Below are 19,179 nucleotides of genomic sequence, written 5' to 3'. Positions count from 1 at the left end.
CAAGGCTAGTTCAGAAAATCGTTGATTATAGGCCTTGAGATCGTTTCCGACCGCTTTTAAAGTTCTTAGCTCTTGTTCGAGCTTTCGGGTTTCCTCGCACGGAAAGTATTCGGTGATCATCTTTCCTTTCAAATCGAACCAAGAGAGAGCGTGGGCTTCATCGGTACCCACCGATTGTACATAGGTGTTCCACCAAGTGAGAGTGACGCCGGAGAGAGTGTGAGTGGAGTACTTGACCTTGTCTTGTTCCCGACAACCGCTTATGCTGAAAACGGCTTCCGTTTGCTCAAACCATCGAGTGAGAGCAACCGGTCCTCCGGTTCCATCGAAAGTGTGAGGTTTGCACCCCATGAAAGCTTTATAGGAGCATCCCTCGTTTGAGTTACCGGCTCCATTGTTGTTGTTATTGTTGTTATTGTTGTGGTTGTTATTATTATTGTTGTTGAATGAGTGACCGGCCATGGCCGCATCTACGGCGGTGGCTATCATGCGTTGTAGAGCTTGTTCGGGAGTTTCACGGCGTGGCGCACGGCGAGGAGCCATTGTTCCTTCAAAACAAAAGAATACCGTTGGTTAGTATTCTAAATAATACTAACCGTGATATGGAATAAAGATAGAGAGAAAATTTTCCTTGACTCGCCTTAAATTCTTTATGCCACAATGTCGGAACGTTCACATGAGTCACCGTAATATAATCCCGGAAATTATATTACCCTAATTCATATGTGCATTCGACATCAGTTCATATAGTCAAGGTGGCGTGTCAATCAAATTTAACAACGTGAGATTAAGATGAACTAAGAGTAGATATGAGTAGAAGCGTTCGAGTATAAATGCACAAGTAGTCAAGTAATTCCTACTTCAAGTCTATATGCCGGTTGTAGTCTAGACTCACCAATGTACCCTATGACTCGAGGTTGACACCAATGAACTCTAAATCCCTACAACCAACGCTCTGATACCATCTGTAGCGACCCGACAAAATCGTCATTGACGGCGCCGTCTACTTAGGTCCCGTTACGTGGTCATAAGTCTTTAAAACAACGTTTGACCAAAAGATATGTCGCATTCATTTCAAATGTAAAGATTGTTCAAAGTTTACAAGAATAGTTCCACCACAAGTTACGTTACAAAGTTATAAGTACAAATGAAACTTATGCGACACAATTTAAAAGTAGCCAAAAGACGCTTCATGTATGCATATATACTTGACATCCAATGCAAGTATCAAAATAATGAGCGGAAGCATGTATCATGTATCGTTCAAGGACCTGAGAAAAACATAGAAATCTGTCAACGAAAACGTTGGTGAAATCATAGGTTTGAGTAAGTAAGTACAAGTGAACCACAAGATTTGCAACAATGAGATAATAGTAATACATTCCAAAAGTTTGTTTCACGAGCACCCAATTATCAATGCTTAACATTCCTTCCATAGAACCCCATCACCTTAGTGCTAGAACATACACCGTTTCTCGAAAATATATTTCATTCGTAAACGGTAGCGAACCGTTTGAATGAGGGTTTGTCAAACCCATATGGCCATATAACATAAGTTCTCGCTTACACCCGGCAAGTGTAACTAATGATAATCGGATTGGGGATTTTTGTTCTAAACTCGTATGTAGAATGTTTGTTTTCCTGTACTTGTGTTCACTTAGTTAAAAAAAAGAACGTTTATGTTTTCTCATCCCAAATATAAGTTTCAAAAGTGTAAAAGTGGGACTATGATCTCACCTTGAGTGCACGAGTAGTAAAGTACTTCAACAAGTAAACGTGTGCAAAGAACAATGCTAGTCTTGACCTAAACAAATAGGTTGTATCAATAACGATAGTCACGATTGGTCAAAGATGTTCAATTAGTCCTATGGCTCGTTAAGACTCGATCATAATAGCATGTGAATCAAATTGTCATGTTTCATGCAAGGTACAAGTATAAAAGCATGTTAGAACGATTTCACAAACATTTGGTTAAGTTTGATTAAAAGTCAACTTGGTCGGGTCAAAGTCAACAAAAAAGTCAACACGTTCGGGTCGGGTCCCGAACTATTTTTCCGAGGTTTTTAATCATACATGAGCATGTTAGAACAAGTTACATGTGAATCGGAGGTCCATAGTATAGCAAACATTTTTCGTAAAACGACCAACGAAGACAGAAGCTGCCAGTGTATCTGGACGGCGTCCAGATTTTCTGGACGGCGTCCAGATTTGAAGGCTGGGACGGCGTCCAAAGATCTGGACGGCGTCCAGCTTTGTAATCTGGGACGGCGTCCAAGGATCTGGACGGCGTCCAGATTGGTATTCCAGTCTGATGCAGTAAGTTTCTAAGTACACGAACCAAAAACCAAATAAACACAATTTATGATCCGCAAACAATCAAGTCAAGTATTTTATACCGTTGGGAAGGTAATTTGACGAAGACAACGACTAGACACATTTCAACAAGTAATTTAACACCTACAACAACCCAAAACCGCATTAAACTTTCATAATCAAAGGTTCAAGTTCTAAAAACGCATTTCATGATTCGGGTAACCAATTTACATGTATGATATGCCGTTTCGAAGGTAATCAAACACACGTTGCAACAAAACACTTATCAACAATATTTCATAGCATTTGATACATCAAAAGTTCATACAAAGCTTATCAAACCCTAACCAAAATCTCAAAACCAATAATCATGTTAATGTAAGGTTTTCATGTCAATCAACACACCAAAACGAAGTTAATGAAGTAACTAACACTTTGAACACACAACCATTAACATCTAAACACATTTTATCATTCAAAATCAAAGGTTAAACTAACCCATTTCAAGTGTTCATGCTAGTTACACTAAATAACAAGATCGAGCCTACAAATTACATACACGACATCACAATGAGCCATAGACACTAACTAACACCATTTCAAGTCAAAAACACGAATTTAGAGAAATCTAGAGTTTTAGAAATGTTACCCAAACGAGATGAAGTTGGTACCAAAATGAAGAGGATGAAGAGAGGATCACGAATATGTAATTTATTTTGTTGCAAGCCTCCTAGATCGAATTTAGATGATGATTGAATGAATTTGGAAATTGTGTGTGTGTTCTTGCTAGAGAGAAAGAGAGAGAGAGAGATGGAGATGGTTGAATGGTGGTTATTGGGGTGGACTAGGTGACCTAGTCAACTAGTTTGCCCCGTGTCAATTTTAGTCCCTCAAGTTTGAATCGGGTGCGTGAATTACCTAATCGAGATAATTTAAAACGCGTATTAACGAAAGATGTTATAAATATATAACGGACTTTAAAATAGTTAAACGGAAAGTAACCGGAAAAAGGCGGGATGTTACACATGATAACGCCTAATTTACGCGTATATTTATATGCGTTATTGGTTCTCATTATAATTAATTTTAACACTTTTTGAAGACTTTGAATTCGTATGAGATTACAATGAAGATTTATGATTAAGGAAGTGTTTATGAGACTGTTATGACTTGGGGCAAGATTTTAAAGCAAACCGACATCAAGACAAAGACACACGACAAGTGAACAAGAAATCAACTTGGCCTCACCTTATTTGTTGACACCGAATAACAAGAAACTAAGGAAGTGAAATTCATTAATTATTCTGAGTAGTTGGTGTTGGTATAAGTAGCCAAAACGAAAAAGGAGCATTTGACATTTTCTGACATCGGAGAATTTATTTGAGATTATCATTAAAATACTCATTTTTCTCCCTTTTTTACTCATAACTCAAAAAAAAAAGTTGACAATTTGCTCGCGTAAGGGGCAAGGACGCAATGTGCCTATTTTGCGACCTTGCTTCCCGGTGGACGCAAGGACGCAAGGTGCCTCTTGCGACCTTACTTCCGGGACGCAAAGACGCAAAATGCCTCTTGCTCATGCCTGATGTCATAATCCATGTTTTTCTTTCAGATATTTCATTTACGTGCAGAGCTTTGAAAGTCAACTACTTGATATGCTATAACAAAATAGGGTTTGATCATGATATACATAAATCTAATGCGGAGTAATATCTATAGTTAATATTAAATCTTTAAAATGATGATGTCATAAATAAATATTTTCTAAGCATAAAAATAATTCTAAACAAAATGAAAAAATTTTAAAACATCTTTGATGATGTCATTATTTTACATTAAATTAATTAAAAAAATAAGACAACATCTTTAATAAAAGGAAATGCTAATCTTCAACAGAACACCAACATATTTACAAATTTTAAAGCATACTTTATAACTTTTATATAATAATTGTATTTTAATTTTCTAAAAAATTTCAAAATACATTTATTATTACTAATAATTATTATTAAAAATATAATTTACTCAACTTTGAGCAAACTTTATTATTATTATTATTATTATTTTTTATTATAGTAATTATAATTATAATTATTATATTATTAATTTTAGAATATAGATTCTCTTTACGAGATTAATTACGTTACATATGTATGCGAAAATACATGTCTCTATATATTTATAAAAACAACGACACATTTTTTAGTCGAACGGGTCATTATATTTTAGCATTTACATTAAGTTTATACCTAAAACATGCATTAAATTATTTCGTTTAAACAAACCCGTAATTTCACTGGTCATTTCACTAGTAAACCATAAAATTTATACGACTGTGGTCTAAAAGGTAAAATTGACCGAGCTTACCAAATTGCAAAAAGCAAGAAGAACCAAGATAAAACTGTAAAAATCAAAACTTTTGGGGTACGAATTGAAAATAACAGAAATTATGTTTAGATGCAAGCACGTTTGCTGAAACCTAAAACCCTAAAATCTTACAATCACCAGGTCTCCGTTACTCTCATCTCCACAAGGTATAGTTTTCTCAAATATCGATTTTTACTTTTCATATACGATATATTAAAATTATACTCCGTATATCCTTGACTATAATTTGTATTGGTTTTCATTAGGTTAAATTCAATTTCTTCAATTTGCTGAATCTATAATGGCTGCTAATAACAACAATATGCCAGCTGCCATGGACAAAGAACAGGTAAGTTTGGTACTCCGTATTTATGAAATTATTTGATCTAATTTCTTAGGGTTTTAGATCCTATATTGCTACATATTCTATTAAACTGAGTTAAGTATGATAGCTTGTACTAATTAGAGGATGATGGTATAGATTAGATATAAATATTGAAACTTGATCTTTTTATGTGTGAAAACGAAGGAGTAATTTAATAGATTGATCTACCTGATGATTTGATGATGCTAATTATATTATTGTTTTTGTTATTGATGTAGATTTTTGGTATGGCAGAGATGGAGATGCAGTACAGGGTTGAATTGTTTAACAAGTCAGTTTTTTTTTATTATATATATATATATATATATATATATATATATATATAAATATAAATATAAATATACAAAAAATATATAAATTTGGATAAGCTGTGATGTGTTTTTAGGAAATATATTTGAACAAGCTATTATTTCTTGTTATATACATTGATTTTTATAGTATCTATATATGGTAAGGCTTTGTTAGACCACTTGTATTGGTAGAAGGCGTTTCTTGTGGTGTCACTTGCCTTTTTGCACTTTTTGATTATTAGGACGTGTTACTTTTATGACTGGAGTAGTGGTGGTGTTACTTTTTAGTGTTGGTTAGGAGTATTGTGATGATGTGTTAAAATATAATTGGGTTAAGTATTAAAAGGGGGTAAAAATAATATTTTGAAATAACAAAAAATAATAAAAAAACAAGTGCCGGCCGTGACTTGCCTCGTCACTTTCGAACTGGAGCCTCAAAAACGCAGCGAAGTACCGCCAGTTTACGCCGGAAAATGGCGTTTCTTGTCTCCACGTCACCTTGTGACGCCGTTTCTCTCGACGGATACAAATGGTCTTAACTATAATTGTATCATCATCATAGATATAGATAAGATGATATTAGTGATTAAAACATGCACACTGCACCTAAATATTTCTTTAGCTATTGACATATATATGATAGATTGATGAAAGATATATTGTATGTATCAATATACTGGAAAATGGGAAAATTAGACATGAATGTACCTATCTAGGGAGTAGGGAGTTGAACTTATATTATTATTGCAAGTATAATTAAGGGTAAAATAAGTAATTAGGTGTACATGGATTAAAAAGTGGTGTGTGAGGATCACCTCCCTTTTGTAAATGTATGTGTCGAACAAGAAAAACTTTTATTAAATGTTGCATCTGTTGTAATGATGTTATGGGAACTTCAAATATGCAAGTGAACCTTTTATAGTTCGATACTTACAATAGAAAGATTGGTACAGATGTATACATTCTGGTGTAATTTTTTTATTCAAAATGTATTAGATTTACAAAAAGAGCTTCATGGAGTAAAAAGATTCATTCAAAATGTAATCTGATGATTTACAATTAACCAAGATCGTGTGCTAAAAAGGAACATTATCCACAGCCTTTTATGTTTATGCTAGTTGTCATTTAACACATGTGTGTACTTTGGTGCAGGCTAACCCATACATGTTTCGCTAAATGTGTTGAGAACAAGTACAAAGACTCTGAGCTAAACATGGGGGAAACCAGCTGCATTGATCGTTGTGTTGCAAAATATTGGCAGGTACATTTTCAGTTAATTAGTCTTCTAACATGCCCAAACTTCTGTCTTATTGTGTGCTGGGCTTAAATAACGTCAAATACGACTACCGACCATATGTAATGGTAAAATATATTTCATGGAACACAATAGCCTTTATATCTGTATATAACATATAACAATGCTAATGATATCTTTTATATAACAATGCTGATTTGAGATGAAGTTGAAGGTAACTATCCATTACGAGTTACGAGGCTACCTTTACTCTTTTGGTGGGGTAGAATTTCAAAGGTTATTGCTTTTGATCAGTGTTGTAAACGGCAACCATCTCGGCCGACTAGTCGGTTTGGTGACTAGCCCGTCCGTTTCGCTCAAAAATGTTTAATTAGTCGGTTAAAGCTAAAAAGCCAGGTCAATGTCAGTCAAAGTTGTGGTCCGAGTCTGTCTAAGTCGGGTTTGAGTCGGTCAACGTTAGGTCAAAATTTTAATATTTTTTATACCCAGATTTTGTGCCCTATAAATATGTTTGAAATATTTATGTGTAATATATGCATGTTAAATATATACTATCTTACTAAAAGTCAACATTAGTCAACGTCCGACTAGTCCCAACTCAATATTGACTCGAGGGACTAGTCATTTTAAAGTCCTGACCAACTCGTCTCCGTCTCACGACTTTTCCAACCTTGCTTTTGATGATAATCATATCGTACGTTTTGATCAAATTAGTGATAGATAATATTACATCTATGTTGAATATTAGTTTTTAGTAAATATTTTGCATTTGGTTTCCTGAATTTCATCATCCCCAAACCCCGTTTAAATAAGTCGGAGTCAGTTTTGCAGCACATCTAGCTCATTTTGTAGAGTCCACAATTTGATATCATTAAGGATATTTCATTGTTGTTATTTCATGCATATTCCTTGATTTGTATTCGTATTTTCCTAGTAAGTTGTCTTTGCGACTTTCAGTAAAGGTGGTAACTTATATCTAATAACATTTAAATTGCTTCATGCATACAAAAATTGTAAACTAATAAAATGGATTGAAAGTGATTCAAAGTGTATTCAGATGCATTAATCTCTTTATTGCTTTAAGCTTTAGAATACCATTGAAATTGTAATCGGTCATGTTTATATGTATTCAGATGTGTAAATCTCTTAAATTGCTTTACGCTTTAGATTACCATTGACGTAACCATTTCCATCATGTTTATTCCATCAATCATTTATTGAGCAAAAATATAAATGCATTATGAAAAGTTTTGCGGGAGGGTCCAACCCGACTCAAGCCTAGACATTTGGACACGAACTAAAAACGACCCGTTTGGACACGAACTAAAAGCAACCTGACTCAATACCATTGAACTTCTCTGTTTTGTCACATACACATTTGGTACATAGATTATATAATCGTTGTTTAGGGAATGGTTAAAAATTTAAAAAGGAAGCTACGATTGCTAAAACGGGTAAACGGATAACGTAATAACAAAATGTATGTAAATTCGGTTGATGATGCATAACAAGCCTTCCATTTATTTTCAGGTTACAAATCTTGTCGGGCAGCTGCTTGGTTCTGGCAGACCACCTATGTGAATGTTTCGTCTCATCACATTTTAATAATACCCGAGGATTCTTTATTTAGCATTTGTAGTACAAGCTCCGGGAAGTTAACAACAATATTTTACCGTAAGTTTTGCAGGATTTTGTTTGTTTTCATGATTGATAAATCATATAGATTACATTGGATCCACACTCCGAAACAAATTTGGGTACTTTCAGAATATTTATGAGAATGATGTTGTGCTAATGTTAAAACTACAAGTTTTGTGGATCTGAAATTGCTCCTATATATTTACTTGCTATATGCTTCCCGTTTTATATGAGGGTTAAAGCTATAAATAGGCTATATACTTTCATTTTTGTTTCAATGTAGGCTATATATTCAGAAAAATACCAATATAGGCTATATACTTTCAAAAAGTGTACTCTTGTCAACAAAAGTTACTTGTTACCGGCTAAACCGGTTAAAATGATTATGTGGATATTTTTTTCTTTTAAATATGACATGGGAAAAAAACTTGCAAGTTGTTCTTTCATAAATCGGCTATATACTTTCATTTTTGTTCCAATGTAGGCTATATACTCCAAAAAATACTAATGTAGGCTATATACTTTCAAAAAGTGTACTCATGTCAACAAAACATAATTTTGGTGTTCTTCATGAAAACCGCTTGTTCTTCATCAAATTGTGAAATCCTTGTGGATTTTGAATCTTAATACTTCACAAAAACTGTTAGTCGATGCTATTGGCATCATTTTCAAGTAATTTAAAGCTCCGATTAGATGATGATCTTAATACGATGAAAATGATGATGTTAGCAGGTTTAAGTTTTGTTGGTATACATCGATACACCTTTCAAGAGTGTATAGCATACACTGGTAATTTTCTAAGCATATAGCCTACATTGGAACAAAAATGAAAGTATATATCCTATTTATGGCTTTAACCATTTATATTATCGGTTATATAATAAAGTTCTAGTGACTATTGATGATTGGATGTAGATTGATGATAGAACCATCTTTAATACTAAGCTGTTTAGCTTTGGGTTACCAATAATCTGTTTTGTCCTCTGTCAATAGGCAGGCCCAATGAGACTTGGTAATAGGCTAAAAATTGTCGGGTTTATTCAGTTTTGGTCTTGTGTTGAGGTCCATTTGTACATTTTTCGAAAGGGCGATTGACCAAAACGCCAATTTTTTAACAAACTACAACAATTCGCCCTCAAAATAAGAAAATTGCCAAAATGCCCTCGCAAGGTGCCTTGCGACTTGGGCAATGCCCGATCTATCATCGTGAAAACTCAGGGTGTGTACAATTGTGGTCAAGTCGCAAGGTGCTTGCGAGCCTTGCGACTGGGTGTTACTTGTGTTTTTTGGCTTGCGATCTTGCGAGTTGGGCCTAAATCATGCATTCGCAAGGTCGCAATGTGACATAGCGAAATGGGGTAAGGTCCTTAAACTTTGAAACATCATATCTCAGCAACCGTAGCTACGATTTAGGCACTACTTTTTTTAAAGCGTGTATTATTTCGAGATCTATGTTGTGGCTAATAGCCGAAGGCGGTTTGTCCCAAAATATTTCCAAAATTCGGTCTCGAAGACCTTCAGTTTTTCCGTTTTTTCGTTGATTGTGACTTTGGCACTTTGACCGCTCATAAGTTGCCTATAGAACCTTCTAAAATGTGATTAGTTTAATTTTCTACCATTATTGAGTAAAACTAAATGAATCCCCTCAATCAATTTGAACTGTTTTATACAACTCGAAAATCACACATTTTTACATAAATTACAACTCACAATATGCGGTCGTTTTTTGAATAAAAATTGAGAAGTTGGTTTTAATTAAAAACAAATAGATCTCTAAAAAAAATAAACACTTGTGCCTAAATACGAGCTATGGATCAAAAGCTATAGTGATCCAAAAATTTTCGTTCGTGCCCGACCGCTCCTAGTCACAAGGTCGCAAAAACACCCTGCGACCCGAAGTTCGCATTGTCATCCAGTCGCAATGCTTGCAAGGCACCTTGCGACTTGCGAGAACATTTTGATAATCTTCTTATTTTGAGTGTGAATTTTTATAGTTCGGTTAAAGAAATGAGCGTTTTGGTCAATAGTTCTCTCCGAAATGGTTAGAATGTAAATGATGCAACTAATCGTTATTTTGATCTGTATAAGTTTTACTTCATTTAAGCAAGTTACGTTTAATTCTTTTTTACCCAAGGTGTATATAGGATATGATATGATAAAAAGTAAGGGTGCCCTTGGTTAAATAAGGATAATGAGAATATAAATGGGAAAGGAAGAGGTTGAAACAAAAAGGACCAGGAGACCATTTTAGATAGTTTAACTCGTTTCATTTAATAAATGAACATTACAAACACCAAGTTCATTGACAAAAGCAAGTTGCATTTTGATGGGGAACAATGCATATATCCACAACTACAACCACAATTCCTAGGTACATAAACAGAAGCCAACCAAAAAACTTGACAAATAACTCATTTTCCTTTCAGTTCAGAATCCAACGCAACCGCATCTTTAAGAGTTTCACGCGCATCGTTGTCCATCCCTAACGTAAACAAAGCTGCTGCTTGGAGATAAAGCGCAGTAGACCAATCAGGATTTATGACCTGCGCTTGCATTGCGTCTCCTAGTGCTTCTTGTGCCTTGTTACACATCAAATAACTCAAACAACGTCTTACATACATAGTTGGCGACACCATAGTTCCACCCTCGATAAACTATAGAACGCAAAATTTTAAACTGTAATTCATATCATGAAAATTTGTCATTAAGATTTTAAGAATATATGACTTACACTTGTGTAACATTCAATAGCAGTGGTGAAGTCCTTAGCTCGAAAAGCATTGTCCCCATGCTTCTTACCGTTTAATGTTTCCTGTAGCTGACTCGTCCACATTTGAAATGAAAGCTGCAACAAAATTAACATAAATTAATTCAAGACTCATTTAAGAAAATGTTTTTTTTTTTTTCGTAAATGTGAGGACCTCATCTGTAACCCCTTCATCGCCACTATATCCAATCGTCTCCAGTATTTCGTGTATGGCAGTTAAATCCATTCTTGAACAAGCATCTCCGAGTGGTGACAAGTTTGATATTTGAGTTTCTGGGGCAGTTTCGTTACTAATTCCCATCAAGATAATAGATGAAGCCTGTTAAAAAGTGACTAAATCAGAACACAAAATACCCGTTCTAATATTGTGTAAGAATTGTTATTTTGAGAGAAGAATGATAATTTCTTCAACAAATGCTGCAATGATTCACTGACAACATAAATTATATTAAGCGTACCTTTAAAGCATAAAACCTCATAAAACATCTATTTTGAAAACTGGAATGTTATTGAAACAATACTAATTTACAATTTTACAATCATATTAAAAACCAAATTTTTTGTAATGAAGTTATCATATATGGATTTACCTATTCCAGGGACACACGACCCATTTACACCCATACAGAAAATATTCAAGATAAAAAATGGGTCTCGACCCATGACCATTTCGACCCAAACCCATTTGATCCTTGACCCAACCCGACGCGTTTGCCAGGTATACATTTCAGTTCATTAAGAGTAACAAGTGTACTTACATCAGTTTGTTTCTGAAGAGGAGTAAGAGCAGAGACAACAGTCTTAGCATTGGGCCTATCTCGGGGTTCATACTGCAAGCAACGTGTTGCTATTCGTACCAATTCGGTTCCATCATCATTAGAGAATTGACCCTCTAAACATGAATCTGTTAGCATCTGAAAATTCTTCCCTTTTATCAAATCAAGCGCCTGCAAACACATTACGTGTTCAAAGATTCATCATTTATATATCGAATTGCAATTAAACAAGTGCTCATAAACTTAAAATATCTTACGTGACTCGGTGGAATATGCTTTCCACTCAGAAGATCAAGCAGTATGGTGCCGAAGCTGTAAATTACACTCTCTGCTATCACTCTACCTAAAATTCAAGGAAAAAAAGTTTAATTTACCTTTTTACCCTCAATTGATTGTTTGACCTTTTAATGATTATTCGTTGTACCTGTTCGCATATATTCTGGAGGGGTGAAAGCTAAGTTTGTGCTGTAGCTTTTTCCATCTCGGCTATTCTTCATTAGGCCAAAACACGAAAGCCTTGGATTGCAATCCTTGAAGGGTCAAAAAACTAGAGGTTATAACTTCAACCCATTTAGATAACAAAATATCCTTCACGGGTCAAAACGGGCTGAGCAATTTGAAATTTGTAAAATCTATTTTGAATATTTACAGCCTCCTACATTGACTTACTTTCCAATATTAGAGTATTAAAATTGTGGGTATAACTAATAATATAGTTTGTTGCATGAAATATAGTTTTCGTAATCAAATTTGTCACAAATATACGTCTTTAAAGTTTGAAATCTACAAGATAATGTGTGTGGGTTGTCAACCTGACCCATTTGACCCACATTAAAGAAGTAAAAACCTCACTGTTCAACTGGCACCCATTTTGACCTGTTACCTGACCCACCCATCTTGACACCATTAGAAAAACATAGTTTTAGTTACCTGATCAAACAAGACTCGGTAAGCATTAAGATCATGGTATAAAGACCGCCCTTTCAGACTGCAATAGTCTAATGCTTGTGCCAAATACAGAGCCACCCGTAAACGCATTGACCATTTCAACGGTTGACTTTCCCCTAAATCAAGTTAATTTTTAAACACTATAAGTTGACTTACGAATTCTTCAACGTTAGAAAATAGACAATCGACTTACAATGAAACAAATGTTTAGATAACGTTTCGTGAGGCATGAACTCCGCCACTAACAATCTCTCATTTCCTTCATAACAACATCCCAACAGATTCACAAGTCTTTGGCTTCGAAGCTGCCCAACTGTTTTCGCTTCATCCTAATTATTCAATAACATTTATTTTACTTCATATTTCATTGTGCATATGAAATGAATAAACCAAAATTGAATAATTCATATACTATTTATATTTCTATTGCTTGTACCCAAATAATATAAAATAAAGCATATAAAAATGAGCTACTGTGGTACTAGTAAAATCATCAGATCTGAAATTAGGACATCTAGGACCACAGTTGACCACCATTGACTAAATCCTATGAAGCCAACAATTTTTAAAACCATTATTGCATAAATGTAAAATAACTTTTTTTTGGAGTAACCCACAAGCCAATCCAACCAGAAGTTACAGGTTTTAAGGATGAATTTGACTGAAAAAAGATTCCCTATAAATTTTTATCTCAATTATTCCAGAAAATGAAATGTGTTTTCTATCTATAGTAAAAAGTTAGTGAATATTTTGTATATACTGTAGTAAAAAAGAAATAAACTTTTGCCAGTTTCTAAACCACAATTTTTATTTCCATAGAGGAAAATAGTTGAAAACTAGTATGACATTCAATTTCAAAATTGTGGTCATAAATTAGAAAAGATGTTCTATTTACTTTCGAAAAATTTATGAAAAAAATCATATATATGCTTTTCAAGCTTTGTATGAAAGTTTCCTGAAAACATATTTACTTTTACGCAAAAAAGCAACCAAAAGTTATCGAAATTTACCAAGATCTACCAGAAATCAACTGTTCAAATTAAACCAAGGTTTACATATTATTTTAATCAAAAAAATATTTTATACAATTCTAAAACAGTAAAAAGACAAATGTATATCATAAGTGAAGGCAATTAAATTAAGGTGAAATGACATACCAAAAACTGTCGAGTATCAGGCCAAGCAGATTTGTTAAACCGTTTAACAGCAATCAAACGATCACCATTATCATCTTCAAGCTTACCTTTATACACAACATTTGGTGCTTTTTCACCATGTTCAGACACAATATTCTCCACTGAAAACCCACCAGTTGCAGCTCTAAGTTGATCCAACTTATACTCTTTGAAAGCTGGCAGCTTTAACTTATCAATTTCACTACCACCGTTCTCTGAGACATTTCATCAAACACATTATATGCATAAAATTCTCAAAACACCATGATCATATACATATACATAAGCATATAATTAACATAAATATTCAATCTTTATTACATACCCAGATCAGATGGATGTGTATCATTTGATTTGTGATTAGACCAGCCACAAAATGAAAAGTAAAAGCAACGAGAAGCCATTGTTTTGAAAGAAAAATGAATAATTGGGTGGGTTTAATAATGTTTTGAGAAAGGGTAATTTTTTAAGAAAGTTTTTTTGTGATATGAAAGAAAAAGAAAAAGGGGGGAAAGGAGATGGACTTTTTATTAGTGAATGTGTTTCTCTCTCATTCTTATTTTCTTTCCTTTCCTGTCACATGGTCATCATTCTCCTTGTGTATATCTCTATATCATCACATATATCATATGTCATAGATGATAGATGATATATGCTTTTTCATTAAATCCATCATTTCAATCTAAAAAGTCCTTTAACCATATTTATTGTATAATGTATAATTGTATTGTATATTGTATATTATATATTTCATGCGTTTCAAATTTATTATCCACATAAAAAACACATAAACTATAAATAAATAAATTAAAAATATAAAATGACTGTCATATATACATTTTGTTTAAGTTACAGTTTATTACATCAATTCTTATCAATTTATAGAACTAAACAATTAATTTGCAACATTTCAAAAAGAAATAATGAACTATAGTATTAGACGTAAGAGTATATTTTATTGCATACATATAACTTATAATATAATATACTAATATAATACTCTCTCTGTTTGAATTTAATAGTCTCCATCTAAAAAATTAAACAGTTTAATAAATTTCATCATCATATTGTATTTTTATTTAATTTTTACTTTTAACCCTTACTTTTTACCTCATTTTTGTTTTACGTTGAATAAAGTAAGGGGTATAAAAGAACTTTAACTTATTATTCTTATATGTTTATAGAAATGAAATATTAATTTAGGACATCCTAAAATGAAGAAAACAAGAGTATTACATTGAGACGGAGAATACTCCTTCCGTCTCTAATTTTGTCCAGTATTCATTTTAGAATATTCTAAATTAATTATCTACTTCAATAAATAGATACGAATAATAAGGTAAAGTATTATTATACTTTTAATGTATATATATAAGAGAAAATAATAAGTAAAAAGTAATGGTAAAACCAAAAAATTAACAAAAATTACATATGAAAATCAATTTTTCTTAAATCGAGTGTTTTTTGTCATGAGACAATTAAGCTGGAATTGGATGGAGTAGTACTTAAAACTTTTTCTTTGAAAAATTCCTCATCATTCCCGCTTCATCTTGTTTCCTTGATTTCTCCATTGAAACTCTATACAACGCTGCACTACTCATTCTTGTTCCATTAAAATTCTATCGTTGTGTAGCTTCTAGTCTTGCTAGTTCTCCATCCACCGGAATCTCGTCGGTCGTTGGACTTCTCTCTCCTCCCTTTTTTTCCCGGCGTACGAGTTCCAATCGGCCGTTGTCCATGTGTCGCCGTTCTCGCGACATTGGTCTTTGGTTGGATGTTTTTCTCGTTGCCAATCGTTTCTTTCAGTTTATGATTTACCCCTTCTCGTTTCTTCTCCACTTTAGTGGCTTCGATCTTCCCATTCTTGCTGGATATTGCTTTTTTGATCGTCGGAGTTTTGGTTTGATGTTCTCTCGGGCATTCATGCACTGGTGAAGCTTTTCCCTTGTAGGATATGGGTTTTGGTTAGGTTTCCTTTGTGGTTTTGAACTTCGCCAAAAACATACTCTTCGTTGTCAGATTTCTTTTGCTTCGGTTTGGTATGCTTGTGATCCATGAGACGAGTTTTTTATGGAACTCTGATTTTTGCAGGTACATCTGATTTGGTGGTTTTTGGTTAGTTATCTTGATCTGTTCACTTTGAGAGGTGGTGGCAATCGGGTGTGGTTTCTTCATGCAGGTAGTTTTTGCTTCAGTTTTCATGCTGGTTCTCCAATGGTTTCACACATTTTTTTCTTGTTTGTTTTATGGTTGTGTTGAGTCTTTTGTTGGTTATCGTATTTCTTTCCGGATGGTTTATTCCGGAAGGTGCTCGGAGGGGTGTGGTCGGTTATGTTTCTGTTTGTTTGGTTGCTGCGATGATGGGTGACGTTCTCACGATTTTAATTGTTGTTGTTTTTCTTATTTAGTGGAATCGGACGTTAGGGTTCCTTTGTTTTGGTGTTTAGACTAGCTTTGTTTTTTAGCAAAGTATGTTTCTACTATGTTAGTGGAACTGTTTGCTTTATATATGTTCGATGTTTAGTCACTTGATTTTCCTTAGTTGGATCTTCTCTTGTACTGTATTAGTTTTCTAAATATATACTGTATGATAAAATACTACCTTCGTCCAAGTCTTTAACGCCAAACATTTTTATATGATTTTGTTACAGCACTATTCAGATATTAGATATGAGACATGAGTTTACTATTTTATAAAAAGTGAGGAAGAGAGGTAGAGATATAATCATTTAGGCTCTATGCATCAATATATCAAATTTGGTATTTTGAAAAACAAATTTAATCTATTTAAATTCAATCAATTTATTAAATTTAGTGTAAACTAGTGAAATGACCCGTGGAAACACGGGTTTGTTTAAACGAAACAGTGTAATGATATGTTTTAGGTATTAAGTGAATATAAATGTTAAAGTCATTTAGTTTATTGCCCCGTGGAACCATAGATTCAGACTAAGAAACTTGTCGTTGATTTTACGAACATAAAGTTCGCTCAAAGTTGAGTATTTTTATTTATATTTTTAATAATAATAATAATTAATAATAATAATAAATGCCTTTTAATTTTTTTGAGAAAAATAAAATTACAATTTAGGAGAGATTAATATTTCTTTTTATAAAAGATTTCGTATTATTTTTTAATTAAATTAATATATAATTATGATATCATCATTATGAAAAGTAAATGGTAATTAGCAATAACATCATCATTTTAGAGCTTTATATATATCATAGATAGATGATAAATTATACTCCGTAGTGTACATAAAAAGTTATACGATTTTATACTTCGTAATAAAGTTGTTACAACCACTAAAGTAATATGAACGTCGACAAAAAATCACATTTATTTTTAAGCTTAAACTTTTTTTTAAACAAAAAATTTATCAATATTAAAGGAAATTAATCAAATGCACTCCTCCTTTTGTTAGGCATGGTTTATTTTAAAATTTTTTATCTTCATTAAATTATATTATTCTATTTAAGGAAAACTTTACCATCGTCAATGGTTGTTACTAGTGTTATCGTTCAGGCCCGCTTCGCTAGGCTACTTTATCGCAAACGAGATGGTTGTCATCATATAAAACTATATATTTTCAGTTTAAATATATTCTCGTATTGTGTTCAACAAAAACCCTGTTCAAAAAATGAGGTTGGGGTTTGTATTTATAATGGAACACTAAACATAGATATCTGTAAATAAAGTCTAAATCTTTCTTAACTAATTACCATAAATAACGGGATTATAATTAGGAATACGACTTAAATAAGGATAAGACTGTTTTCGTGCGGGCCAAGCAAAGCTGTGTCGCAGGCCTTATTTTGCATGCATGATTATTCAAATGAGCGTGCGCTCAGCACGTGATACGCACAAGTGCTAGGCGCAGAAGTACGCGTATCATTAAGTCCCCCAGTTCGATGTTATGCGCACGTCAAGAGCGCATGATATCGAACTCTAAAATATCTTGAGCTAATTATATCCTTGATTAAAATATCCCAAAAATGCACTTAATTATCTCTGATTAAATGCTTAAGCTTACGCCATCAAATCAATTGACTGCTAATGATGACATTGGGAACAACCAGTTTACAGATCATTGTTGCAGTCTGTCAAATCGACACCGTAGCACATCAAAGGTCTGATATCTTACACTGAAATCTAAACGTTAATGGGGTATTGCTATCGTGAACCATACCATTTCACCCAAAACAGTTTATACTATAATATGTGGACGGCTGGGCATACCCACAAATTGGAGCCCTAATGCAGCCTATTTAAATAGCCTTATTACCAAAAAAGATAAAATTTCAAACTCTTACTTCACTCTAATTTCGCTCTTGCTTTTTCCGTTCAAGTTTTCGGCGACACCCTTGTGGGTTCGGGGTAGTTTCTTTTCTTTTTCATCCTTTTAACATGTCGACATCATCAACATCTCCTACCATTTTTTTCATGTGCATTCTATCGCGTATGATCTTGATCGAAATTTGATCAAGTGCATAATCGATTGGTATCCACCTATTGTCAATTTACACCTACCGTTCCCAAAAGCTCCGATCGAGTTCATAAACCACCTTCTGACAAGGTTGGGATTTATGACCAAACACTGGAAGTTGGTGTCGTATCCCACCGACTGATTTGATAATCGGTATATAGATCTTTAGAAGATAGCAAACCTCACAAATGGGTGCGGAATGATGATTTGAAAGTTACAAGTGAATATGTGAATCAAGGAAAACACAAGTCAAACCATAAGATGTTGGAGTGATTAACTTAGTCCTTAGATCCGATTATTCTATGATTTTGATGGGTTGAACATGAAGAACTTTTAGAGAGAAATTCATCTTAGGCTTATCTGGTTGGTGGATGGTATGGTCTTGTATACTAAGAGTTGGTATCATGAAATTAATAAGTAACCAAGGTTTTGTCTGCAGTCCTTGTACGAGCAAGGCTCTTCGCATGAAGACGAGGTCTTCTTGCGAGTAGATATTTTTCGCACGGAATGCATCAACCTTTGGTTCAACTATTTGTTAATGTGTGGACTTCGTACGAGGACAGTTTGCTTCGTACGAGGACTTCCATCTTCGTACGAGGTGATGTAGGTGTAGCGACCCGACAAAATCGTCATTGACGGTGCCGTCTACTTAGGTCCCGTTACATGGTCATAAGTCTTTAAAACAACGTTTGACCAAAATATGTCGCATTCATTTCAATTATAAAGATGTTTCAAAGTTTACAAAGTAGTTCAACGTCTAAACATGTTACAACGT

The 19,179-nt window shown here is 33.7% G+C and overlaps 2 protein-coding genes across 2 annotated transcripts; one reads left to right on the top strand and one right to left on the bottom strand.

The window, feature by feature from the left end:
• The first annotated feature begins 4,944 nt into the window (after window positions 1-4,944).
• On the top strand, window positions 4,945-8,446 carry LOC139898628 (mitochondrial import inner membrane translocase subunit TIM10-like). The gene is made up of 4 exons (XM_071881382.1): window positions 4,945-5,029; window positions 5,284-5,336; window positions 6,508-6,616; window positions 8,141-8,446. Exons 1-4 carry the CDS (start codon window positions 4,982-4,984, stop codon window positions 8,189-8,191), a joined length of 261 nt encoding a protein of 86 aa, XP_071737483.1. The 5' UTR covers window positions 4,945-4,981; the 3' UTR covers window positions 8,192-8,446.
• A 2,068-nt stretch (window positions 8,447-10,514) lies between these two features.
• Window positions 10,515-14,372, bottom strand: LOC139898627 (serine/threonine-protein kinase BSK5-like). Its single transcript, XM_071881381.1, has 10 exons — window positions 14,240-14,372; window positions 13,897-14,129; window positions 12,933-13,068; window positions 12,722-12,855; window positions 12,216-12,321; window positions 12,049-12,134; window positions 11,774-11,962; window positions 11,170-11,334; window positions 10,980-11,093; window positions 10,515-10,902 (listed from the first exon to the last, which is right to left on the bottom strand). Exons 1-10 carry the CDS (start codon window positions 14,316-14,318, stop codon window positions 10,660-10,662), a joined length of 1,485 nt encoding a protein of 494 aa, XP_071737482.1. The 5' UTR covers window positions 14,319-14,372; the 3' UTR covers window positions 10,515-10,659.
• Between the last annotated feature and the right edge of the window lie 4,807 nt (window positions 14,373-19,179).

Source organism: Rutidosis leptorrhynchoides, chromosome 3, assembly GCF_046630445.1.
Source record: "Rutidosis leptorrhynchoides isolate AG116_Rl617_1_P2 chromosome 3, CSIRO_AGI_Rlap_v1, whole genome shotgun sequence".
NCBI lineage: Eukaryota > Viridiplantae > Streptophyta > Magnoliopsida > Asterales > Asteraceae > Rutidosis > Rutidosis leptorrhynchoides.
Note: the sequence above shows the minus strand (reverse complement) of the source record. Positions and strands in the feature narration are given on the sequence as shown.

Bases quoted from the DNA above. Each gene is read 5' to 3' on its own strand.
- LOC139898628 (XM_071881382.1), top strand. From the start codon at position 4,982: ATGGCTGCTAATAACAACAATATGCCAGCTGCCATGGACAAAGAACAG. The intron at 5,030-5,283 runs GTAAGTTTGGTA...TTATTGATGTAG, and splicing joins CTGCCATGGACAAAGAACAG to ATTTTTGGTATGGCAGAGAT. The intron at 6,617-8,140 runs GTACATTTTCAG...ATTTATTTTCAG, and splicing joins GTGTTGCAAAATATTGGCAG to GTTACAAATCTTGTCGGGCA.
- LOC139898627 (XM_071881381.1), bottom strand. From the start codon at position 14,318: ATGGCTTCTCGTTGCTTTTACTTTTCATTTTGTGGCTGGTCTAATCAC. The intron at 12,322-12,721 runs GTAACTAAAACT...TGACCCTTCAAG, and splicing joins ACCGAGTCTTGTTTGATCAG to GATTGCAATCCAAGGCTTTC. The intron at 12,135-12,215 runs GTACAACGAATA...CTTGAATTTTAG, and splicing joins TCCAGAATATATGCGAACAG to GTAGAGTGATAGCAGAGAGT.